Source organism: Tiliqua scincoides, chromosome 11, assembly GCF_035046505.1.
Source record: "Tiliqua scincoides isolate rTilSci1 chromosome 11, rTilSci1.hap2, whole genome shotgun sequence".
NCBI lineage: Eukaryota > Metazoa > Chordata > Lepidosauria > Squamata > Scincidae > Tiliqua > Tiliqua scincoides.
This window is the reverse complement of record NC_089831.1, coordinates 259,582-286,264: the sequence shown is the minus strand read 5'-3', so window position 1 is coordinate 286,264 and position 26,683 is coordinate 259,582. Positions and strand designations below refer to the sequence as shown.

The 26,683-nt window shown below is 47.4% G+C and overlaps 1 protein-coding gene across 2 annotated transcripts in view; it reads right to left on the bottom strand.

The window, feature by feature from the left end:
- XPO7 (exportin 7) overlaps nucleotides 1-24,576 on the bottom strand; it is a 52,957-nt gene extending 28,381 nt beyond the window's left edge. For both annotated transcript variants that reach the window (XM_066639389.1, XM_066639390.1), the window contains exon 1: nucleotides 24,482-24,576. In XM_066639389.1, coding sequence (XP_066495486.1) covers nucleotides 24,482-24,499 — 18 coding nt within the window. In that variant the 5' untranslated portion in view covers nucleotides 24,500-24,576. The remainder of the gene's footprint in view (nucleotides 1-24,481) is intronic.
- Between the last annotated feature and the right edge of the window lie 2,107 nt (nucleotides 24,577-26,683).

The window sequence follows — 26,683 nt, the reverse complement described above, 5'->3', positions numbered from 1 at the left end:
GGGCTTTTCCTTTATGTGGAGCTATGCCTTCTGTGCTCTCCTCATAAACCCTGAGCAGCCTCCCCCTTTTCCTGTCACACAGAATGAGGAGACCCACCAGCCAAACACATGGTACAACATAAGATAACCAGACACAGCACCATGACGTTCTGCAACACAATGAAGGCAACACTAGCAGCAAAATGGAAAGGGGCACATAAGAGCAGTGCAAGAATAAATGGGAGGAGGAGAGAACATGATTTACAGGTTGTGGGCCACAGTGGAATAAGACAGTTACAAGTACACCAAAATGTCAACTGAGACAGAGCCAGGAGAGGCGGCCCCACAGTCTGAGAGAGTTTTGACTCGCGTACTCACCTACTCCTTGACACACTGCAGCAAAGTGCTAGCCAGCCTTCACTCTCATCGGGCAAAGGGGCCCTCATTCCACTATTACCACCAGCCTCTGCTTCCATGGGCCTCAACACACAATCTGAACTTAAGTAACCTCCCCCACCCCAAAAAGCGATATGGTTTACTCAAGTTTAAGATGGAGCACTACGTTTGCTACAACCAAAACAGTGCAAGTGCTCTTCCCTCCATAACAAGAACTGAACTGCCAAAATGCTAGGGAAAACATTGATATAGTGGGCATAACAGAAACCTGGTAGAATGCGGAGAACAGTGGGATACCACAATCCCAGGCTATAAACTCTTAGGAGGGACAGAGAGGGGTGTGCTGGCGAAGGGGGTAGCCACCTATGTTAAAGAAGGGGTGGAATCCAGCAGAGACTGAAGGCGAGTCCAACTCCACCACAGAACCGCTGTGGGTTAAATTACCAGACTCTAGGAGCAACGTAATACTGGGGGCATGCTATTGTCCTCCAGACAAAAAACCTGAAGGGGACCTTGAAATGAGGAAACAGATTGGGGAGGTGTTGAGGAGAGGCAGGGTTATAAACACGGGGGAATTTATCCTTACATCAACTGGGCCAATTGGTGCTCTGGTCATGAAAGAGACATCGGATTTCTTGACATGCTAAATGACTGTGCCTTAGAACAACTAGCCATGGAGCCCATCAGAGGACAGGTGACTCTGGATTTAATATTGTGCGGTACTCAGGACCTGGTTAGAGATGTAAATGTTACTGAGTCGTTGAGGAACAGTGACCCTGCTGCGATTAGTTTCAGCATGCACTGAAACTGCCAAACAAATCTGACACAAAAACCCTGGACATCCCAAGGGCAGTCTTCCCTCAAATGAGGACAGTAGTTAGAAATAAGTTGAAAGGGAAGGTGAACAGGGTCCAAACTATCCAGAGTGCACGGAAGCTGTTTAAAACAACAGTAAAAGAGGCCCAGCGGAAGTGTGTACCACAAAGGAGGAAGGGTTCGGCTAAGTCTAGGAGGATGCTGGCATGGCTAACCAGGCAAGTTAGAGAGGCTGCACAGGGAAAGGAAGCTTCCTTCCGTAAATGGAAGTCTTGCCCTAACGAGAATAAAAAGGAACACAAACTCTGGCAAAAGAAAAGAAGGTGATACAGGAGGCCCAGAAAGACAATGAGGAACACATGGCCAGCAACATTCAAGGGAATAATAAAAGCTTCTTCAAATAGCTTCTTCAAAAGCTTCTTCTTGGCCCTCTGGATGGTAAGGAAGGGAAAGGGGAGATAAAAGTAGACTTGGAAATGGCAGAGAAATTAAATGAATTCTTTGTATCTGTTTTTGTGGCAGAAGACCTCGGGCAGATAGCACTGCCCAAACGGCCCCTCCCGACTAAGGAATTAAGGGCGCAATTCAAACCTGCGCTGCAGCAGGCAAGCCAGGAGGCTTGCGCTGCATCCAAGGCAGGTTTCCGGCCAGCAGTGGCTCAGCCAGAGGCAAGGGGAAACTCTTCCCCTTACCCCTGGGTAAGGGTTGCTGGCCCCAATGGGTCTCCTCGGACCTGCACCACCTCTAGAGGTAGCACAAGTCTGAGGAGAGTGGAGTGGCTTGAAGCCGCTCTGTTCTCCACAGGGGACAGGGGTTGGGATCCGGCAAATTGCCGGGTCCCAGCCCCGCCTCCGACTCCCCGTGTGCCTGCCCCCGGGGTTGTCCATCGCCCACTCTCCCCCCGCCCAGAAACACCTCCCTCCCACCTACGCCTACCTTTGCCGCTTGTGTTGGCGCAGGCACACCGACCCAAGTGGCTGTGAGGAAGCCACCATGGAGGCTTCTGCCCGCCTCCGCACCTCAGTGCATCTAGATGTGCGGATGCAGCTTCCTCCCACAGAGGCGCAAACATGCTTTACGGCACGTTTGCGGCCCTCCTAGACCGGCCCAAGAGACTTGGGTCGGCCCAAGTCAAGGTTGGGATTGTGCCCTATGTCAGATAGAAGTTAAAAGAGAGGACATTTCAGACCTAATTGACAAATTAAAGATCAGTAAGTCACCTGAGCCGGAAGGCATTCACCCAAGAGTTATTAAGGAACTGAAGAATGAAGTCACTGATCTCTTGAATAAAATATGCCACATCCCTTAAAACTGCCTCAGTACCAGAGGATTGGAGGACAGCAAATGTCACACCAATCTTTAAAAAGGAAAGGAGAGGGGACCCAGGAAACTACAGGCTAGTCAGCCTAATACCTTGTCAGGCCTCAGACACAGGGGACCCCTTTGGAAACAGGAGGCAGTGGTGGGGCACCTCAGGTCTGGCCCCAGCCATGTCAGCCTGGCCCAAGTGGCCTCAGCAGGGTTCTAGGTTCTATCACCCAGGTCCTTCTCCCTACCATCTGGGCCTCTCCAGCCCCAGGCTGCTTTGGCTCATAGCCCACATCTGCTCCAGCCAGTAGCCTAGCTAGTTCTGCCTTCATCCCTGAACGGGCTGGTCTTTATGATGGACACCAGCCCCCTTAGGCTCTGCCCCTTCCTCCCTGTCAGGGTTCTAATGCTGGCCACCTGAGCCTTCCTTCCCTCTTCTCACCTGTGCCTCTCCTTCCTGCTCTGCCTGCCAGCCAGGCTGCAGGGACTGCTGACCACCCCCTTGCCCCTGGAGTGGACTGGGTTTGTGGACAGTGTTGTCCCCACAGACCGGTAGGCAAGGGGGCAACAGTGCGCCCTTGAGTTTTATGCCATCTGCCAGAGGCCCGCCCAGCCAGTCAAGGACTGGCTTGGTTCCCCACAGACCCAGCACCGGGCTCAGGAACAGGCTAGGTTTGCCACTGAGTGCCCGGTTATGGCTTGCCATAGCTTGCTCCCAGGTATCCACAGGTCAGTCCTCTCTGGCCTTGTTACTGCCCTTCCAGTAGGTCCATCTGTGACAGCCCCATGGCTCCATTTCCCCTGCAAGCCACAGGGGCTAAGGCAGGCTCTCTCCGCCAGCTGCTGCTGCTGTCCAGCCTAGGGGCTGGCTCCTGGGTGGCTCTGCTCCCAAGTAAGTCAGGGGAACCTTGACAGTCTGTTCCAGGTAAGGGGGTGGAATGCCTTATCAAAGATCAAATCTTAAAACATAGATGAACAAGCCTTGCTAAGTGAGAGTCAACACAGCTTCTGTAAGGGCAAGTTGTGCCTCACGAACCTATCAGAATTCCTTGAAAAGGTTAACAGGCATGTGCATGCCAGGGAACCTGTGGATATTATAGATTTGGACTTTCAGAAGGCGTTTGACATGGTCCCTCACCAAAGGCTGCTGAGGAAACTCCACAGTCAGGGAATTAGAGGGCAGGTCCCCTCCTGGATTAGGAACTGGCTGAGGACCCGGAAGCAGAGAGTGAGTGTCAATGGACAAATTTCATAGATAGGTGAAAATCGGTGTCCCAAAAATCTGTCCTGTCCTGGGACCAGTGCTTTTCAACCTGTTCATAAATGACCAGGAGATAGGGTTGAGCAGCAAGGTGGCTAGGTCTGCAGATGACACCAAACTTTTTCAAGTGGTAAAGACCTGAAGAGATTGTGAAGAGTTCCAGAAGGATCACTCCAAACTGGGAGAATGGGCAGCAAAATGGCAGATGCGTTTCAATGCAAGTAAATGTAAAGTCATGCACATTGGAGCAACGAATCAAAACTTCACATATAGGCTAACGCAGTGGTTCTCATGCATTTAGCACTGGGACCCACTTTTTAGAATGAGAATCTGTTGGGACCCACCAGAAATGTCATGACCGGAAGTGACATCATCAAGCAGGAAAATTTTCAACAATCCTACTCACACATGGAGTAAGTCCCATTGACTATCATTGTTAAAAAATATACATAGTAGCTTGTTAAAAGTGCATGTCTGTAACATTTCTTCATATGCAGTCACATACCATGGTAGCATCAAGTCTAATATATTAAAAATAAAATATTGAAATTAATGGGGAGCCACCTGAAATTGGCTCGAGAACCACCTAGAGGGTCCCAACCCACACTTTGAGAAACAGTGGGCTAATGAGTTCTGAGCTGTCTGTGACAGATCAGGAGAGGGATCTTGGGGTGCTGGTGAACAGTTCAATGAACGTGTCGACCCAATGTACGGCAGCGGTGAAAAAGGTTAATTCCACACTCCAGATTGTTAGAAAAGGTATTGAGAATAATACGGCAAATATTATAATGCCGTTGTACAAATCTATGGTAAGGTCACACCTGGAGTATTGCGTCCAGTTCTGATCGCCACATCTCAAAAAGGATACAGTGGAAATGAAAAAAGTGCAGAAGAGAGCAACCAAAATGATTACTGGGCTGGGGCACTGGCCTTACGAGGAAAGGGTATAGCATTTAGGGCTTTTCAGGCTAAAAAAGAAGCGTCTGAGGGGGGACATGATTGAGACATACAAAATTATGCAGAGGATGGATTAAGTGGATAGAGAGTCGCTCATTTCCCTCTCCCAGAACACCAGAACCAGGGAACATCCACTAAAATTGAGTGTTGGGAGAGTCAGGAAAGACAAAAGTAGATACTTCTTTACCCAGCATGTAATTAGTCTGTGGAACTCTTTGCCACAGGAAGAGATGATAGCATCTTGCTGAGATGCCTTTAAGAGCGGATTGGACAAATTTCTGAAGGAAAAGTCCATCATAGATTACAAGTCATAATAGGTATGTGCAAGCTCCTGATTTTAGAAGTAGGCTACCTCACAATGCCAGATGCAGGGGAGGGTACCAGGATGCAGGTTGTGTCTTGTGTGCTCCCTGAAGCATTTGGTTGGCCACTATGAGACACAGGAAGCTGGACTAGATGGGCCCTTGGTCTAATCCAGCAGGGCTCTTTTTATGTTCTTATGTCACTGGTAGATAATTTTATATTGTAGGACCAATCCTATCGAACTTTTCAGTGCTGATGCAGCCCTGCCAACATGGCTTGTGCTGCATCCTGAAGTAGGAGGCAGTCACAGTGGCCTACTCAAAGCAAGGAAATGTTTGTTCCCTTATCTTGGGGCTGCATAGTTGGATAGAATTGGGTCCTAAGATCAGAAAGGAATAAAATAAGACTAGATTTATACTTAGAGAGTTGATGGGTATATCTATTTCTGTAACTAGCTTCTGCATTATAAATTGCCAGGAATTGGATTACTACACACTGTTGGTATTTTAGGGGCCAATTCTATCCAACTTTCCAGCACTGATGAAACTGTGCCAATGGGGCATGTGCTGCATCCTGTGGTGATGGGGGAGGGGCAGTCACTAAAGCCTCCTCAAAATAAGGGAACATTTGTTCCCTTACCTTGGGGCTGTACCAGCACTGGAATGATGGATAGTATTGGGACCCTAGTTTCTTGAAAATCTGCAGATTGTCAACTATTAGCTGTATATGCTGGACATAGCCCATTCATTTCTGAGAGTTGTGTCTCAAAATACTGAAAGCCGGAGGCTGAAACACTCAGGATCTGAATCAGCTAAGATTCTGCAGGTGTTAATTCCTGGTGCTGACCAACACTAGGATGGAGAAAGACTTATCGCACCTGCAGGTAACACCACTACTTGGTTGGGACAGCTGCCCAAGGGCAGGACTGGAAAATCCCCCATGCCCTGGCACTGGCAACCCTCCCAAATGCAGTTTGGGTTGCAAGCCTGTAATGCCTTGAGTGGAACAGCCTTGCGCAGGAGGCAGCAGCATGAAAGACAAGTGTCCAGGCAAGAAAGGAGGGGCCGAACCTCTTCAAGACTGCTACATGTGAAACACTGAAGCTCCACACAGATAGAAGAATGAAATGTCCACCTGGAATTCTACAAGGTTATGCTCAAGGCAAAACTCAACCTGTGCCCATTTTTTAAAAAAAGACTGACACAAATATTCTTCGAGATTATATTTGGAGAGTAAGTGCTAGACTGCAGCACTCTTCAAGTCCCCTGGTGCTCCCTACTAGTTTCTCCCGCAGCAAGATGCTGGAGACAAGCTTGCTCAGACTTAGCCAAGATCCAAGAGACCTTACAAGCTCCTTTCCCAATTGCCAGTCAATCGAAAGCAACAAAAAGGTGGAGATTACTCCTTACAGGGGCTGGACAATATCTGAACCAAGATAAATCCTGCATGGAGAAGAGTAACCAAACAGCAAAGGAGACCTGTGCGCATTCGATAAGGGCTAAAGCATGAGACAGCAAATATGAGTGCGCAGAAGCACTGGTGGGGATTTTCAAACACACAATCCTAAAGTGTGCCACGCACTACTCTTCCTCCTCATGTCACTCAGCATACTATCTGATAGAGCCTGCCCCATACAACACTTTTCTTCCAAGAGGCATCACACCTCCTTACAGAGGCAGATTTTGCAGATTCCCGTGAAGAACAAGAATCAGAAGCCCACCTGCCTACGCCAGTACGGAGGACCTCAGCTTTAGCACTCCCAAGGCTCTCTCTCAGATAGGGCAGGACAAACTTAGCCAAGGACACCCAGTTCTAGGCTCAACAGTTATATTAAATCAGGCATGTTCAGACTAAGACCTTATCTGGATGGTAATTATCTCCATGCCTGAAGGCTACAGCTATCCTGTAGAAAGGCTCTGTATGAACACCCAGACTAGCAGAGCACAGGTAGGTGGACCTGAAGCTCCTTACAAGGGAGACCTGGCGACAAAGCACTGTTTCAGCCAACTGAGTGAAGCATCAGTGTAAAAAGAGCAGCAGAAAGAGGCAGCCAGGGCTCCAGCAGCGTCTACTCTGCTGCAGCAGTTCACACACACCTATCCCCACCCCTCCTCAAAACCAAACTCCCTAGAACAACATCGAAATAAAATACAAAGACAGACTTAGTGTTCCAGGTAAGCAAACCCTATAAGCTTACAAAGAAACAAAAGCCAACAGGACTAGTTATGAAGGTATAAAGCTGAGGGGTGTGCTTCCCAGTACAGAGTGCCATATGCATGACTGTCTGCTGGACCCAGATGGCACCCAGCAAAGAAGTCTTAGGGTACTCAACCTTTAAAATCAGTCTCTGTGCCAGCGGACTGATGGTAGCCAACAGAACACCAATATTAGAAGAGATTGGGGTGATCTGGAAGTTACAGGCTGATCAGGATAATGTCTGTTCTGGATAAACTGGCGCAAACTATAATTAAAAATAATCAGAAGGATAATTCTGTTAGAGTTGGAAGGTCTAAGTCTTGCCTAGTTCAAGCCCCCCTGCTTAGTGCAGGCAAATACAGCATCCCAGGCGGGGTAGCCCTCCAACCTCTGCTTGGACACCTCTAATGAAGGAGAGCCCAGAACTGCACAAGGCAGGTTGTTCTAGTGCTGAAGAGGACTTAAAGGATTTTCTTGACGTCTGCCTTCGATCTCCTCCCCTATAGTTTCAACCTGCTGGTTCCACTCCTGCCCTCAGGAACCACAGAGAGCAAGCCCTCCCCTTCTCCTGCAGGACAGCCCTTTAGATATTGAAGACATGTTCATATCTCCCCTTAGTCTCCTCTTCTCCACAGACACAAAGCATAACACAGAATGAGCCCTTCTGAAGGAGAACCGGCCTGCTTTCTGCAACAAGAAGTCCTGCCTCATGAGCCTTCTGGTTCTTTGAGAACAACAATATGCAGGTGGATGAAGCGATCCACCTTTGGACTTTCAAAAAGCTTTTGACAAAGTTCCCCACCAAAGGCCCTTAAAGGGCAATCCTACCCAACTTTCCAGAGTAACTACCCAACTTTCTATATGAAAATTACTGCATTTACTTCAATGTTTTCCAAAATCTCAATTTTTCTCTGCTAGGAAAAAAATATTTTTCCTGTGGCTTCAACATTTCTGGAGTTTCATAAGCTGTTGTGTGACAGCACACGTATTAGTGATAGTACATGGCAACTGTAGGTGAAACGGAAGCATCCCGTAAGGCAGGAGCATCACATTTGCTATTTTTGCAGCCTTGCTTGACCCAATCAACTTGAGACACAGGGCCCAACTCTAAACAGCGCACGTTAGCTTACTTCCAGCATGCAATGTTGCAAACATACCATAAAGCATGTTTGCAAGCCCTTAGCGCCAGCAAAGCGCTCAAGCAGCCCAGCTGCAATGCTACTTCCCTTACCCAGGGAAAGGGGACAAAAGGGGACAAAAGTCCCCTTCCTGAGGAGCCACCGGCAGCAGCCCTGTTGCCCCATTTCAGTGCCGTGGCAGTCCTGGTGGAACGGACAGCTCAGGATTGGGCTGCCCGTCTGTTGAAGGTCTCTTGTCTGCAGGGGAACGGGTTGGAAAGGGGATGTAGGAAGTCTGCTGTTTTGAATCAACTGCCTTTATTCTGCACCTCCAGGAAAGATTACATGCGTATCATTTCAAGTTAATTGCTTCCCTTGATAAAAGGCTCTAACCACCAGAAATGATGCAGATTTGTGCTTCTTAGCCAAGATGGCTGGAAAGAAGAACAGGGTCCCAAAGAAAAATTTGGGAACAGTTTTAAAGACATTGCATTAAAACTTCTACAGAACCCAGTGGGAGGGAAAAGGCCACTTTTGGAACTGACTTCCAAGGAGCTAATCACCCTGACCCTCCACTCTAATGAAGGCAAAGAGAGCCTCACAAACTATGAGAGTCCCCAAAGCTATGATCATGGATTAGGCCCATCACCAATTCCATTATGCATCAGTATCAACCCACTGTATTTTCTCCCAGTATTTAACTTACCCCAGTGAAGCCAGATCTGTTCTATTTCTAAATCTCTTCCACCAATGAGAATTATTTTCTCTAACTCTTGGTCCTATCCCATCCACTTACCAACTTTTAGACAAGAGGATTAGACACAGGGGGCACAATCTAATAAAAATTTAGTAGTTTAAGTTTTGTTGATTTCAAGGGGGAAAATGTGAACATGTTCAACTGAAAATCAACAGGACTAAGGAATGCTTAACTCCGGTTGGATCATGTTCATGCTGTGTGCATTTCATGGCTCCTGACAACTATTTTGCCAACTAAAATATGAGGACAGATCACACTACAGCAGCAGCTACTTTTCCCAAATTGGAGCGGTGCAGAGAAACATCAATGTCCTGCACACTACTTGCTGCCTCCCTGCAGCCTCTTAGCTCACTTGCTCTCTCAGAAAGGAAGTGTGAGCTACATGCAACTGACTGGCCAACGAACACACTGGAGGTACTCAGGTTAAAGCAGACAAAAGGCAAGGACTGGTTGGCCACAGAACTGGCTTTATGCTCCACCTGATACACTAAATCACAAGAGTGATTCAGTTGGTACACTGCAGGGTCTTCTCTACAGGAGCTCCAATTCTTTGGAAGCCTCTGTCCAGAGTGAAACTCTGCTTCAAAAAGCAATACAAGACCTTCCTGTTTTTAATTGGTGTTTAGTAGTGATTTTGTAACTGGTAATAAGAATTTTCAAACTAGCCTCTTTTTAACCACACTGATTCTGTTTGAACTTTGCAGAACTTGCACTTCTTAAATATAGTTTGTTAATGTACATATATATTTCAAAATTAGTTGCATTGCTTTTGCTGTTTGAAAAAGCCAATTTTAGTATTTTTAAGGGGAAGGTCTGGTATGTATGAACCAATGCAACTAAACCCCAGGTAAGTGACAGACAAAAATGACGCTCGTCTGTCAAGATCTCCAAGGCTGGACTTTACGGATTACTCAAATTAGGTTTCTTTATATGGACATACATCTGGCAGCCGACTAGCTCTCTAATCAGTTGCCCAAGTCCTGAAACAGGGAAGATGACTCACTGCTTGTGTTCCAGGATGAGCTCTCTGAGAAACTGGCCATCTCTAGGCACTGAAAGCAGTCAACAAACTCATGTTAACACAGGAGAAAATACAAAGAGCAGTGTGCATCTTTGGAGACACTCACCCCAACTTCATCTTCCTCAGCTGCATGAAGAGGTGATGAACAGTCATTGCAAGAGAAAGCAACTCTTAAGGAGGACAACCTGATCTGCAGCATTTCCAGCTCCCTGTATGCTCACAAGTGATGAAGAAGCAAGGAGCAATGACTGGATCACTTTTCTTCCACAACACTGACCCAGAAGATAGTAGCTTCTATTCACTCCCATGCAGAAAAGCAATGCATTATGGGCAAAATGCCCCCCTCCCTAGTTCCAGTGGCTGATCAGGTCTTTTACTGACACTACTTTCCCATCCCAGGGCATTTTCAAAATCTAGGCCCTCCCTCCACTCACTATGGTAATGGACACTTTCTTTATCCACTGATACAAAAGTTAGATACTGATAAGGATTCCTTTTATCCCTTCATCCAAGCCAGTGGTTCCCAAACCAATGGGTTGTGACCCAATTTTTGGTGAGTTCCCAATGAAAACAACAGTGATGGAAGGATCAGATAACTAATAGCCTTAAGCCCTGAGGTTATTAAAAAATCACATAGCTGCTAATTGCCCTGCAAAGAATCTGGCTCTCTAAATAAATAAATTTAAAAATATATTGTTAATAAATAAAACTTGGTTTCTTTCTAGATCTCCTTTTAAAAGTCTCAAACCTAGGTGGGTCCAACAGAGTATAGCTTTAAAAAGTGTGGAAACAGGTGACAAGCTTATACCCTTTCACTACATAGTCTTGGCCACTCAACTTAAAATGCAAGACCAGGAGGCCATAAGAACAGCAATAGGTGAGGACTGTGTACGGCTGTGTTTCCCCAAAAATAAGACACTGTCTCATATTTTTTTTTGCTCAAAAACAAACACTAGGTCTTATTTTCGGGAAAACACGGTAGTTAATGGGACTTAACATAAGAACAGCCCCACTGGATCAGGCCATAGGCCCATCTAGTCCAGCTTCCTGTATCTCACAGCAGCCCATCAAATGCCCCAGGGAGCACACCTGAGAACAAGAGACCTCATCCTGGTGCCCTCCCTTACATCTGACAAAGCCCACTTCTAAAATCTGAAGGTTGCACATACACATCATGGCTTATAACCCATAATGGATTTTTCCTCCAGAAACCTTTAAAAGGGGATGCCTTTAAAAGGGGATTGTCCAATCCCCTTTTAAAGGCTTCCAGGCCAGATGCCGTCATCGCATTCTGTGGCAAGGAGTTCCACAGACCAACCACACGCTGAGTAAAGAAATATTTTCTTTTGTCAGTCCTAACCCTCCCAACACTCAATTTTAGTGGATGTCCCCTGGTTCTGGTGATATGTGAGAGTGTAAAGAGCATCTCTCTATCCGCTTTATCCTTCCCATGCATAATTTTGTATGTCTCAATCATGCCCCCCCTCTTTTCTAGGCTGAAGAGGTCCAAACGCCGTAGCCTGTCCTCATAAGGAAGGTGCCCCAGTCCAGCAATCATCTTAGTTGCTCTCTTTTGCACCTTTTTTCCATTTCTACTATATCCTTTTTGAGATGTGGCGACCAGAATTGCACACAATACTCCAGGTGTGGCCTTGCCATCGATTTGTACAACGGCATTATAATATTAGCTGTTTTGTTCTCAATACCTTTTCTAATGATCCCCAGCATAGAATTGGCCTTCTTTACTGCTGCCGCACATTGGGTCGACACTTTCATCGACTTGTCTACCACCACCCCAAGATCTCTCTCCTGATCTGTCACAGACAGCTCAGAACCCATCAGCCCATACTGATTTTTTTATTTTTTGCCCCAATATGCATGACTTTACACTTTACTCTTTATGACTTTACTCTGCAGGGGACAAAAAAAGCTCTGCAGAGAATTATTAAGATCACACAGCACATCATCAACCTTCATCTACCAGTTTTGGAGGACATCTATACATCCTGCTGTCTGCAGAAATCACTTCCATCCGGCTCATAAGTTCTTTGAACTGTTGCCTTCGAGTAGATGATACAGAACTATTAGAGCATGCACCACATGATTCCTGAGCAGTTTTTATCCCACAGTCATAATTACGTTGAATAAGGTGATAGTTGTTACCCTGCTCCTGGGCATTATGGTCTGTTATACTGTTTTTATATTATGATGCATGTTGTATAGAATGTGTGGGTGAGTGTGTAGAGTGTGATTGTTGGAATTGTAATATATATATTTATGCTTGTATCTCTAATTTATCTGAATAAATTTTGTTGTGCTGTAGCATAACAATGACAATAAAGTTACTACTACTACTACTCTTACTTACATTGAAACTCAGCTGCCATTTTGCTGCCCATTCTGCCAGTTTGGAGAGATCCTTCTGGAGCTCCTCATAATCACTTCTGGTCTTCACCACTCGAAAAACTTTGGTGTCGTCTGCAAACTTTGCAACCTCACTGCTCAACCCTGTCTCCAGGTCATTTATGAAGTGGTTGAAAAGCACCGGTCCCAGGACAGATCCTTGGGGCACATCGCTTTTCACTTCTCTCCATTGTGAAAATTGCCCATTGACACCCACTCTCTGTTTCCTGGCCTTCAACCAGTTCTCAATCCAGGAGAGGACCTGTCCTCTAATTCCCTGACTGTGGAGTTTTTTCAGTAGCCTTTGATGAGGGACCGTGTCAAACGCCTTCTGAAAGTTCAGATATATAATGTTCACGGGTTCTCCTGCATTCACATGCCTGTTGACCTTTTCAAATAATTCTAAAAGGTTTGTGAGGCAAGAATTACCCTTACAGAAGCCAGGCTGATTCTGCCTCAGCAAGGCCTGCTCGTCTATGTGTTTTGAGATTCTATCTTTGATGGAAGGATTCCACCATCTTACCCGGTATAGATGTTTTCTGGGTCCCCCCTGTTTCCCTTTTTAAAGATCTGCGTGACATTTGCTATCCTCCAATCCTCTGGCACCTTGTCCGTTTTGAGGGACAAGTTGCATATTTTAGTCAAGAGATCAGCAACTTCATTCTTCAATTCCTTAACTCTTGGGTGGATGCCATCAGGGCCCGGTGACTTATTGATCTTTAATTTATCAATGAGGTCTGAAACATATTCTCTTTTAACCTCTATCTGATTTAATTCCTTGGTCAGGAGGGGCTGTTCAGGCAGCGGTATCTGCCCGAGGTCTTCTGCCGTGAAGACAGATGCAAAGAACTCATTTAATTTCTCTGATCTCTAAGTCTCCTTTTATCTCCCCTTTCCCTTCCTCACCATCCAGAGGGCCAACCGCTTCTCTGGTGGGTTTCCTGCTTCTAACATATTTGAAGAAGCTTTTATTATTCCCCTTAATGCTGCTGGCCATGTGTTCCTCATAGTCTCTCTTGGCCTCTCCTGACTTACTCCCTGGAAGGTGTGGAGAGGGTGTCCCCTCAGCGCCCGGAAGGATGCCTCCCTGCCTGTCTACACAGAAGTTAGTCCCTTTATAGTTAATGGGACTTACTCCCTGGAAAGTGTGGAGAGCCTCAGAGCCAGGTAGCCAAGGTTGCCTTGCTTGCTGCTTCCCGCCTCAGCTCTTCCTCAGTGTCCTCTGCCCAAGGCAGCACAGCAGGCGCTTTCTAGGTGGCGTGCGAGGGAGTGCAGAGTGGCATCCCGAGCAACACGGTCACTGTCTGGAGCTGGCTCCACCAATGGCAGTATCCTCTCTGAATGGAAGGAGAATTTCACTGGTGGCACAAGCACAATACTCCTCTTGCTCACATTCACAGTTCTTGACAAGTTCTACTGGGAAGGGCACCCACCAGCTATGAACACCTGCTGCCTCCAAACTCATTCAGAAAACTCAAAGCTAACAACCCCTACAGATACAGAAGGTCAAGAACTCCACTTGCATCCAGAAAGACAAAACAAACCATAACAACAGGGCTTTATATGGGAATCTAGCTCCAAACAAATCTGGACCCAAGCAATCTCCATGACACTTCACAGAAGGCCAGGTCATACAATAACTTAGGGCGCAATCCTAACCCCTTATGTCAGTACTTTCCAGCACTGGCATAGTGGTGTCAGTGGGACATGTGCTGCATCCTGCAGTTGGGTGTCACTCACAGAGGCCTCCTCAAAGTAAGGGAATGTTTGTTCCCTTACCTCAGAGCTGCACTGCCCTTATGTCAGTACTAGAAAGCACTGGCATAAGGGGTTACGATTGCACTCTTATTTACTTAATGCATTTGTACCCTGCCTTCCCCCTACACAGCAAGTGCCCAAGACAGCTAACAAAATATACAATTGTAATAACATAATATAAAAAACAGCAGCAAACAAAACCATTGCAAGCAGCAGAAACCAACAGAAGAAAAATAAAACAGCAAAAGGTGGCAATCAGCAGTAAAACAATAAAGGGCAAGTCAGGCAGTAGGAAAAGGCCCTTAAAAGGGGCATTAATAAAAGGTGGCACCCATCAGTTTATAAAAACAACAACATACCCACTCAGAATCCCAAATGAAACAAAAGTTCCTATGCCCCTCCTGCAAGGGAGATAATAGATCTTGAATTGCAAGGGAGGGAGTTCCACAACTGTGGTGCCACCATAGAGAAGGTCCTGCTTCTGGCTGCCACCCCACTGAATTCCAATGGAGACAATATATGCAGAAGGTCCCCTGAGCAGATCTCAGGAAGTGAACAGGCACACATGGATCGAGGCAGTCTCTAGAGTGCCCTGTTCCTAAGCCACAACGGGCTTCAAAGGTCACAGCCAGCACCTTCCACTGGGTCTAGAACCAAACTGGCAGGCGTGCAGTACTGGAGCAGCAGTCTGCTAGAATCACGCTGCTAAGCCCCAGCAACCCCATGGGCTGCCACATTCTGCACTGGCTGCTGTTCCTGGACCATCCTTGGAACAGCCCCACATACAGTGCATTACAGGAACCCGAAGGTAAGCTAACTGGGCACCCCAGCCAGGGAAGGGCTGCCCCCTTAAGGTGCGGGGTAACAGCAAAGGCAGCAACATGATTGCCACGACTGAGTCACTGCCGGGGACAAAAGGTTTTTTTTTTAACTTGCCTGTGGCAGTGCCGGCCCTCCAGAGGGTCTGTCAAGACTGCGGACTCTTCTGCAGGGCTCCTGCACTTCCAAACTGATGTAAACACTGAAAATGGCCTCTTTGGTTTCACAACAAAACACACATCTCCAGTGTGCACTTTCTGTGGGGTCGAAAAAGCCCTCCTGTCCACTCTGAGCTTCTTACTGATGTTTGTAGCATTGTGTCTGGCCTCCCAATATGGAAGCAACTGGCAATGACATCGCCAGTCACAACTGGTGGCACTTCCAATAGGTGGCCCATAAGAAGCAGAACGGCAGGAGACAAACTTTGAAGAAAGTCAGTCTAGACAACCTGTTCCATCCAGGAACCCTAACCCTAACCCTCCGGAACCAACATGATGCCACCCAGTCAATCAGCTTCCACAGAAAGGAGAGGTCTGAAACTGAAATTAGCCAGTACAGTGGGACCTAGGAAGGGCTTCTTCAGGAGGGGGCACCAGTACCACAATTTTCAATGCCATTGGCAGGACCCCCTCCTTAAGTGATGCATTAGCCACCCTCCTCACTCACTCAACCAGAACCCCCTTGGCAAATCTTCTGAGAAGTCATGCTGGTCAAAGTCAAGCAGACAGCTGGCCTCCTGCTCCAAACGACCTGACCATATTCTTAGATTGTTCAGGTTGAAAAGAATCCAAAACAATGGAACCAAACACATGCCGGACCCGGGGGGGGGGGAGAGAGAAGCATCACCACATATAGTCAATATGTACTCCGAGTCATGGTGGATGTAAGTACAAGGGGTACCCATACCTGCCGATTCCATATCTGTTGATTCACTTATCCACAGATTGAGACCACAGGGGCCCCTGCATGCATGCATGCCCTCCGTGCGTGTCACCTCCAGAGGGTCGTCTGAGCCCAGCAAAGGCCGTGGACGCCTCTGTCAGGTTCAGACTGAGTCTTAGAGTGGAAAAAATTCACTTCTGGTTTTTAAAAAAAACAGAAGTGACGTTTTTCTGCTCCAAAGGCTCAGTCTGAGCCTGGCAGAAGCCATGGACGGATGTTTGCAGCCTCTGCTGGGCTCAGACAACCCTCTGGACCCACAACCCACTGGGTGGGGGGCATTCCCTGGTATCCGCAGTTTCACATAACCATGGGGGTGGTGGTGGTCCCAGAATGGAAACCCTGCGGATACCAGGGCACATCTGTAATTTTATCTGCAATGTGCCTAATAAGTTTGTCACAGTGACCAACCATCACTAGTCTTCAATCCCTTGGGGAGCAGGATGGAGAAGGCCCTGAACTACATGTAAAAGTTCAGCTGGGTGGCTCTCTGCAAATGCAGTGCTGGCAGAAAAAAGGCCTTCCTGATGCCATCACTGCTACAAAGAAGGCTCTAATATGAGCTTGGCCGGATTTATCACAAGCCCTCCTCCTCAATGGAGGCTTCCATCTAAGCCTTGTCGCTCAAGGTGTGCATCCACTGCCCACTGCTCCTCATAAACTGAGGAGGAGCCACCTTGGTTCTGTGACTCAAGGCCATTTAGGAACAATACACCCAGGGTCCTGGTCGTTTCCTCATTTCATAAGAACATAAGAACAGCCCCACTGGATCAGGCCACAGGCCCATCTAGTCCAGCTTCCTGTATCTCACAGCGGCCCACCAAATGCCCCAGGGAACACACCTGATAACAAGAGACCTCATCCTGGTGCCCTCCCTTGCAGCTGGCATTCTGACATAGCCCATTTCAAAAATCAGGAGGTTGCACATACACATCATGGCTTGTACCCCATAATGGATTTTTCCTCCAGAAACTTCTCCAATCCCCTTTTAAAGGCATCCAGGCCAGACGCCATCACCACATCCTGTGGCAAAGAGTTCCACAGACCAACCACACGCTGAGTAAAGAAATATTTTCTTTTGTCTGTTCTAACTCTCCCAACACTCAATTTTAGTAGATGTCCCCTGGTTCTGGTGTTATGTGAGAGTGTGAAGAGCATCTCCCTATCCACTCTGTCCATCCCCTGCATAATTTTGTATGTCTCTGTTTATTTATTTATTTAACTATAATAAACATAAAATAGAAAAACAAATACATACATAAACAAAATTCTAATAAAGCAGCACGAGCGAAGCCAAAACATTCCCATACTTATAATCCAAATACATACAGTCCAAACATTAACAAATATTAATCTATACCACTAATACTCAAAATCAATCTTCAAATCCAAAATACCTCAAATCCCCATCCTCTCTCTGATTCAAAAAATCAATAACTGGACTCCAATTCTTCAAAAAGTTTTCTGTTGAATTCTCCCTAAGCAAAATTGTTAATTTATCCATCTCCGCATAATCCATAAGTCTTATCCACCATTCCTCCACCGAAGGTATATTCATAGTCTTCCAATTTTGAGCATAAAGTATTCTGGCAGCGCTTATCATATACAAAAATAAAACTTCATTTTTTTCTTTCTACATACTCATCTATCATACCTAATAAAAATACTTCTGGCTTCAATTGTATCTTTGTTTTTAAGATCAACTGTATCTGTGCGTGAATTTGTGACCAATATTTTTTAACTTTTGAACACGTCCACCACATGTGGTAAAATGTTCCCTCTTGTTTCTTACATTTCCAACAACTATTGGACATAGTTTCATACATTTTGGCTAATTTACTTGGTGTCACATACCAATGATAAATCATCTTATATATATTTTCCTTAATGTTAACATTCAAAGTAAATTTTGTCTGTTTTATCCATAATTTCTCCCATCTGTCCATTGAAAGTTCATAGCCCACATTTTTTGCCCACTGGATCATGCATTCCTTAACCTGTTCATCTTCTGTTTCAAACTTCAAAAGCAATTTATATATTTTAGATATTACCTGCTCATCTGATCTTAATTGTTTCTCCAATATTGTCTCTCCCTCTTCAAAACCATATAATTTTTTATCAATTTTAAATCTTTCTAATAATTGTAAATACATAAACCATTGGCAGTCAAAACCCTCTACAATCAATTCCTCTCTAGACTTCAAAATACATTGACCTTGATTACATTTCAATAAGTTCTTATACAATAACCATTTATCTCCTGGTACAGTTCCCAAACCAAAATGTGCTTCTTGTGGTGAAGCTAAGAGTGGAATTTTGTTGTAAAACCTTTTCTTATAACGATTCCATATCTTCCACAGTGCATGTCTAACATAATGATTCTTGAATTCCATATTCACTTTCAACTTATCATAGCAAAGATATCCATGCCAACCAAATCTTAAATCATATCCTATTTCCTTGTTGAATAACGATTGTAAAATATTTACAGCAATTTTAGCAAACAAAATGAAGAAGATATTACAAAATCTTATACATGAAGATCAATGTGGTTTTTTACCGAAAAGACACATGAGTGATAATATTAGAATAGTATTGGATTTGCTGGAATATTATGATAAAAGGATAGAGAAACAATTAGCATTGATTTTTTTGGACTTTGAGAAGGCGTTTGACAATTTGAGTTGGACTTTCTTGATTGCTGTCTTAGAGAAGATGAACTTTGGAGAGAACTTTATTCAATGGATAAAGTCAATTTATACATCACAAACTGTGCAGGTAGTGGTAAATGGAGAATTATTAACAATGTTTGAGATTCAAAAGGGAACACGACAAGGATGTCCATTGTCGCCACTTTTATTTATACTTGCCTTAGAAGTGTTATGTAGAGATATTAGACAAGATGAAAGACTACATGGTGCAAAGATTAAAAATGAATGTTTTAAATTAAGAGCATTTGCAGATGATATGGTTTTGATCTTAGAAAAACCTTTAAAAGACATAGAGTTGTTGATGGTTAAGTTGAAGAAGTTTGAATCATTAGCAGGATTTAAGATAAATAAACAGAAAACTAAAATTTTATCTAAAAATATGAACGAACAAGACCAATCGAAGTTGATGAATAAGACTGGGTTCAAGGTGGAGAAGAAGATTAAGTATTTAGGTATTATTTTGACAAACAAGAATTGTATGTTATTTCAAAATAATTATGTTAAAGTTTGGGGTGAAATCAAAAAAGATTTTGCAAGATGGGAAAGGTTGAAATTATCTTTTTTGGGAAGAATATCTGTAATTAAAATGAATGTACTACCAAAAATGCTTTTTCTTTTCCAGAATATACCATAATTTTGTATGTCTCAATCATCTCCCCCCTCAAGCGTCTCTTCTCTAGGCTGAAGAGGCCCAAACGCCCTAGCCTTTCCTCGTAAGGAAGGTGCCCCAGCCCCGTAATCATCTTAGTCACTCTCTTTTGCACCTTTTCCATTTCCACTACAACTTTTTTGAGATGCGGTGACCAGAAGTGGACACAATACTCCAGGTGTGGCCTTACCATAGATTTGTACAACAGCATTATAATATTAGCCGTTTTGTTCTCAATACCTTTCCTAATGATCCCAAGCATAGAATTGGCCTTCTTCACTGCCACCACACATGGGGTTGACACTTTCATCGACTTGTCCACCACCACCCCAAGATCTCTCTCCTGATCTGTCACAGACAGCTCAGAACCCATCAGCCTATATCTAAAGTTTTGATTTTTTGCCCCAATGTACATGACCTTACACTTACTGACACTGAAGCGCATCTGCCATTTTGTTGCCCATTCTGCCAGCCTGGAGAGATCCTTCTGGAGCTCCTCATAATCACTTCTGGTCCTCATCACTCGGAAAAGTTTGGTGTCGTCTGCAAACTTTGCCACCTCACTGCTCAACCCTGTCTCCAGGTCATTTATGAAGTGGTTGAAAAGCACCGGTCCCAGGACAGATCCTTGGGGCACATCGCTTTTCACTTCTCTCCATTGTGAAAATGCCCATTGACACCCACTCTCTGTTTCCTGGCCTTCAACCAGTTCTCAATCCATGAGAGGACCTGTCCTCTAATTCCCTGACTGTGGAGTTTTTTCAGTAGCCTTTGGTGAGGGACCGTGTCAAACGCCTTCTGAAAGTTCAGAGGTTGAGCAAGCTGTCAATGCTGGAAGCAGAACTCACTGATGAGCTGCAAGCATCCTTTTTGAAATGTGGGTACAATCACATACAACCTGGTGAAATGCAATTGCCCCACAGGCACCTGCAAGCAAATCCACTATCACAACCGCTAACATCAGTGGCAGGCTATTGAGACTCGGGCATTAGAGCAGAATTCTCAAAAATCAACATGGAAGTTCAGCCTGGTGATATGCCATTCAGCTATTCCTGCCAAATGCACAACTAAGGGTCACTAAGATGCAGTAAGGAGGCTTGGGTTTGAGATCAGAGGGAGACCCTGACAAAAATCTCCACTTGTTCAGCAGCCTTGAGCAAGGCACTTTTTAGCCTAACCTTTCTCAGAAGCAGATAAATGAGAAAGATACTGAGACTGACAGTGATGTCCTTTTTCAAAACCCACATGACTAAATAAAAGAAATGCACTCAGATAGTTACTTGTACAATAACCATGGCTTACCATCATGTTCTGTGGTGTTGCAATGGCACCATAAGGTGACAAAGCAAGAGCAACAAGGGCAGCACTGGCAGAAGCGGGAACAGAATCGCTGCATTCAGTTATAAAATTATTTTCCATGTGGCTTTTCCACCACTGATTACCTTGGATTTTGGTTTTCACCACTGGTATGTTGTTGTTTTTTTCCTTTCTCTGGATACTGCTTTATGCCTCTTGCTTGGCTGCTGTCATTTAAAGGCTTTTAATATACTTTTATTGTTTATGACATTAGCTTCCCTACAATTGTTTGCATGCGCTGCTTTTATTGTACTCTTTTTAAAATTACTGTACTTTATGTTCATTGAGAGCCACCTTGAGCACCCCACTGTAGCGGGAACAGAAGAGATAAAAACAGTATAAGTACAACTAACAAGGGTCAAAGCTATATGGCTTGGAAAGCACTAATGGAGTACGGCAGGCAGTGGATGGGGCAGCTCATCTATAAAGCACTTCAGATATTTTTTGGACCGCCAGAAACCTTGCTGCTTCCAGAAGCAGAACAAGATTTCATCACACTTCCTAAGCATGGTATTGTCAAGGCGTAGACAATGTGCGTAGAATGACAGAATGTTAAAGTTGGAAGAGATCTTGGAGGTCATCTAGACCAACCCCCAGCTCAATGCAGGCAACTGCTACAACATCCCTGAAAGATGGAGGTCCAAACTTTGCTTGAAGACCCCCAATGATGGATAACCCACAACTGTGCAAGGTAGACTGTTTCAATGCCAGACAGCTCTGACATTTAGGAAATTCTAACTGTAACTACGCAAATGCTTGCAGTTTCCACTCATGGGTTCTAGTCCTTCCCTCAGGAGCCATTGATGGGAAGCCCTCCTCTTCCCCTGTGCAACAGCCTTTCAGATACTTGGAGACTGTTATATCTCTCCTTAGTCTACTCTTTTCCAGGACGAACACACCACACTCTTTTAAATCACTCCTTATAGGACTTTATTTCCTGACCTCTCACCATCTCTGTTGTCCTTCTGTGAACCTGCTCCAGCATGCCAAAACAGTGCCCCAAACTGGACATGGTGTTCTGAGTGAGGTCTGACTAGCAGACCTTACAGCACAGTGGCACCACTCCTCACGAACTGGACTCCATGCCCTTGTTAATGAAGCTCAGCAAAGTATCCTGTTTGTTTGGTTTTAACAGCTGCATCATGCTGCTGACTCATGGTCAACTTATGGTCCACTAAGACATCTAGACCTTTTTCACACATGCTGGTGCCAACCCAGGTCTCTTCCCCATCCAGGACTTGTGCCTCTGATTTTTTGTACTCATTTGCCTCTGTTGAACTTCATCCTGTTGCTATGGGCCTGACAACCGAGCAAGATCAGTCTGAATCCTAATTCAGTCTTCCGGGACTGTTAGCTACCCACCTCCCAGCTTTTTGTTTTCTGCAAACTTTATAAACATTCCTTCTAACTGCTCATCCAGGTCATTTATAAAAATTATGAATAGTAGTACCCAAGACCAAGCCATGCGGCACTCTACTTGATACCTCTCTTCCAGGTTATCTATTGTACAAGATGCTCAATATCGGCTTTTCAAATTCAAAGCATAAAAGTCAGGAATACAGACAGAAAAGTACATCAGTAAACCGTGGCAGCTGGCTTTCAAGGTGAGAAAAGCAGTGTTGGCTTGCTACTCTACAAACATATTAGAACAGGTCTACAGAACTTGCAGCCAAACACGGTCTGAAGAAGCCTCCTTTTGACAACTGTGATGGACTGTGAAAACAAAGGAAGTCAGGCATTGGCAGAATACAGTGTAGAATTAGTGGGCTGCATTCGGATCATGGCTTACAAGCTGTGCACACCCACATTAGGAGGGACACACTTCTACAAAATCAAAGTGGGAAAGAATCCCAAAGTCACCCAGTACAGTAGCTGGCCTCTGGCAATAAGATAGGGTCCACCCACCACCCACCACCTGTGGAGTACCTGTGGAGCAAAGAAACTCTAGATGACTCAAGAACACACTACAAGAAGAGGTAAAAACCTCTGAACACTCACTAGCCAATCTAACCTGGGAAGAATAACTTCCCAAGCTCCAGCCTGACCCCATGGAGAGTTGCCCCAAAGGACATTCTACTGAGTTGCAATTCTATGTCAGCTAAGATCCTGCTGAAACAGCTGACTAAAAAAAAGTGCCCTCCCACAGTAAAACTTCCTAAGAACTGCCTGCCTGGAGTCACCATGAGTTCCCAACAAAGAAGAAAATGGGCAGCAGGGAGCTGAGAGAAATGGCTTGGGATAGCATCGTTCAGCCAACCAGTCAGAAAGCAGCAAGATTAGTAGACTGAATTTAAGATACAGGGGAGAAGAGCAAGCCTGCCAGCTGCTCCCAGATGCTTACAACTCTGTAGCCAAGCATGACAGAATATCATAAACACAGTTAAATGCTATTGTTTGGATTCCCCCCCCCCCACGTGACCCCATCCAGGACAGACATTGACTGCATACATACTGCAATGCAATGTGCTTACCCAACAAAACCATCAACGTTCCCTCATTATCAGGAATGGGGGTATGCATGTACCAGATGTATAAATTCCTGCCTTACTGGGGCGAGGGCAACCTGCCTCATAAGACCAGCCCCACTGGATCAGGCCATAGGCCCATCTAGTCCAGCTTCCTGCATCTCACAGCGGCCCACCAAATGCCCCAGGGAGCACACCAGATGACAAGAGACCTGCATCCTGGTGCACTCCCTCCCTGGTGCCTCCACAACTAGAAGCTTTTGGAAATGGCAAGAACTGGTTCTTTCTTTTCCCTTCAAGGCCATCAGAAGAGCCAACATAGTTGTGCGAAGCAGAACTTTCCAGGGCCGGTGACATTTCTCGACTCCTCCACCAGAACGTGTCGTGTGGCTCAGACAGCCTGTGTGACCCAAGCAACAGGACTGTTCTGGACCAGAGTCAGGGCACAGGGACCTCCGTCAGAGACCCTACCAGAAGCCCCTGGGAAGGCGACCAGAGCCGGACTCCCTCAGCGGAGCCAAGCGAACCCCTGACTTCCGTGGAAGGCACAGAAGTGTTTTCTGGAGGAGGATGCTCAGGGAGCTGCTGTGCTGTCTGGAGATCTGAGGAACAGACTGGGCATCGGCTGGTGCTTCTGCAGGGCCCAAGCTGGCCTGGAGGAGAAGCAGGTGCTCTGCTGGCAGGGAAACAGGCAGGTAAACCCGGCTGGAGTGACGACCTGGATGTGTAGGCACCGCTGCAAAGACATCCCCTTAGAGTGGACTGGCCGGAGCCACTGGCGTAGCCGGCGGGGAGGAGCAGCCCCCCCATTTGGAGCTGCTCCCAGCGGAGGGAGCAAAACGGAGCCATACGGGGGGAGGGAGAAAGCCATACGGCTCCGTTTTGCTCCCCCGCCGGGAACGGCTCTGAAGGGAGGGGCCGCTCGCCCCCCGACTGGCTGCTCCGCCCCCCAGCTACGCCACCGGTGCAGCCAGTCCAGCGCGTGGTCAAGCGGACTCCCTCCTGCGGCCGGGGGGACGAGCCTTCTACGGGGCACGTGCTGCCCCCTCCCGGGGCTGCAGCCCGGGCAGGGCCTGCCCAGCTTCCGAGGCCGGCCGGAGCGCCCAGACCACGTGGGCCGCGTTCACACGTGACGGCGGAGGGAGACACGTGTAGCGCGCGCGGGGCCTGGCCGGGCGGGAGCGCCGGAGAAGCCTCCCGGGCCGCGCTGAGGGGGCGGCCGGCGCCCCCCGGCCCGGCCCCGAGGCGCGGCCCGCTCCCTCCCCTCACCTGCACATGGTCCGCCATCTTGCCCCACTCATGTTCCGCCGCCGTCCTCCGCCCCCCCCGCAGGCGCGGCCCCCCCGCAGTGCGCCGACGCCGCCGCTCCGGCCGAGACCCTCCTGCCGCCGCCGCCGCCGCCGCCGCGCCTGCGCACTGCCGCCCTCGCGCGCGCTCGGCGCAGGAGAAGCCGGGAATGGCGCGCGCCGCGAGCAGGACCGTCGCGCAGCAGCGACGTCGCGGGGAGGGGCGGAGGCGGGGCGGGCTTTGTTTACCTGCCCTTAAAGGGGCCGCCGTCCCCTGTTCCGCGCGCCGAGCCTCCAGCCCCGGGGGCAGTCTACCGGCGCCGGGCCCCATGCCCCGCCCCGCCGCCCTCACGGCCCTGCTCCCGCGCAGACAGGCTGGGCCCGGGCCTGGGCAGGTCTACTCAGCAGGAAGCCCCTTCAGTGAGTGGCGCCTGCTCCCAGGAAGGTGTGTGTCTACTCAGGAGTGTCTCACTGTACGCAGTGACACTTGCTCCCAGCCCGAGAGGCGAATCCTCTGCCCGTCTACTCAGAAGTAAATCCCATTGACTCTCATGGGGCTTGCTCCCAGGTAAGTGTGGGGAGGATGGCAGCCTTCCTGCCTAGTCCTCTCCACCCTTTCCTGGGAGGAAGCCCCACTGACGCTCAAGGGACTGAGTTCTGAGTGGCCCGAGGCCACTGCTGTGCATGTTTACTCAGAAGTCAGTGGGGCTTCCTCCCAGGAAAGTGTGCAGAGGATTGTGTCCTCTGAACTCAGCGGGGCCTCCTTCTGAGCAGACACCTTCCTTCCCTTTCCTCGAACCTTTGCCTGCACAAGAAATTTGAAACCACTTACTGTGAGGGGATGCGCAGAGGCTTCTGCTTGCTCTCAGCCAGGCCCCTCTCTGCAGCGCTGCCTGCCCCACAGCCGTGAGGGTGTCCAGGGCTTCTTTGTTTCAGGGGTGTTCACTGTCTGGTGAGGCAGAGCCTCCCCACCGAAGACCTTTGAAGAGCACCACCACCACATTGTGAGGCAGGCCCCCCCCCCCTGGAATCCTTCAAAAAGTGCAGCCACCATGTCAGGTGAGGCAGAGCCTCCCCACCAGAGTCCTTTGAAGAGCACCACCACCTGTCAGGTGAGGCAGCCCCCCCCCACTGGAGTCCTTCAAAAAGTGCAGCCACTATGTCAAGTGAGGCAGAGCCTCCCCACCAGAGTCCTTCAGAGTGCCAGCCGAAGTTGAGCAAAGGCCCCCCTGGCCACAGCTACCACCTGGGAGTCCAGAAGTAGCTGTGAGTCCAGGTGGACCCCCCAAGCAGCGGACCTGATCCTCCAGTGGGATGTAACCCCATTCAGTGCAGGATGCTGCTCCAGCACCTGCACAAGGATTCTGAACCAGGTAAACCTCTGTCTTGTCCGGATTTAATTTTAGCTTGTTAGCCCTCCCCTGGATCCTCACCACCTCCAGGCAGCACTGCAGGACCTCACTCTGAAGGACCACCACTCTGGAATCTGGAGGAAAGGACAGAGAGAGATGGGTGTCTCCCACTCCACCCCAGTGATGGCACCCCACTCCAGATCCCCAGATGGCCTCTCCCAGTGGTTTCATGTAGCTGTTAAATATCATGGGGGACAGGATTGAATCATGTGGTACCCCACACCTCAAGGGCCTGGGTGTCAAACAGACATTCCCCAGCACTACCATCTGGGACTGATCCTCCAAGTAGGAGCAAAACCACAGCAAAACCATGCCCCCAATTCCCAGCTCAGCCAGTTGGCCCAGAAGAACACCGTGGTCGATGGTGTCGAAAGCCACTGAGGGGTCCAGCAGGACCAACAGGAACGCACTCCCCTCTGTCAAGTCCCCAGCCTAGATCATCCACCAAGGCAACCGAGGGGGTTTCTGTCCCAAAGCTAAGCCTGAAACCACATTGAAAAGAATCCAGATAATCCGTTTCATCTATGACCCATGAGTTGAGCTGCCACCACCCACTCAGTCACACTGCCCCAATACTGGAAGTTAGAGATTGGCCAGTAATTGCTGCTGGAGTACAGTGGAATCCAGGGAGGGCTTTTTCAGGAGGGGCCAAACCAAAGCAAGCAGCAGCACCCCCTCCATCAAAGAGTTAACCACCCTCCCCATCCACTCAGCCAGGCCCTCCCTGGGCAGCTCTAATTAGCCAAGTTGGGCAAGGGTCAAACAGGCAGGCA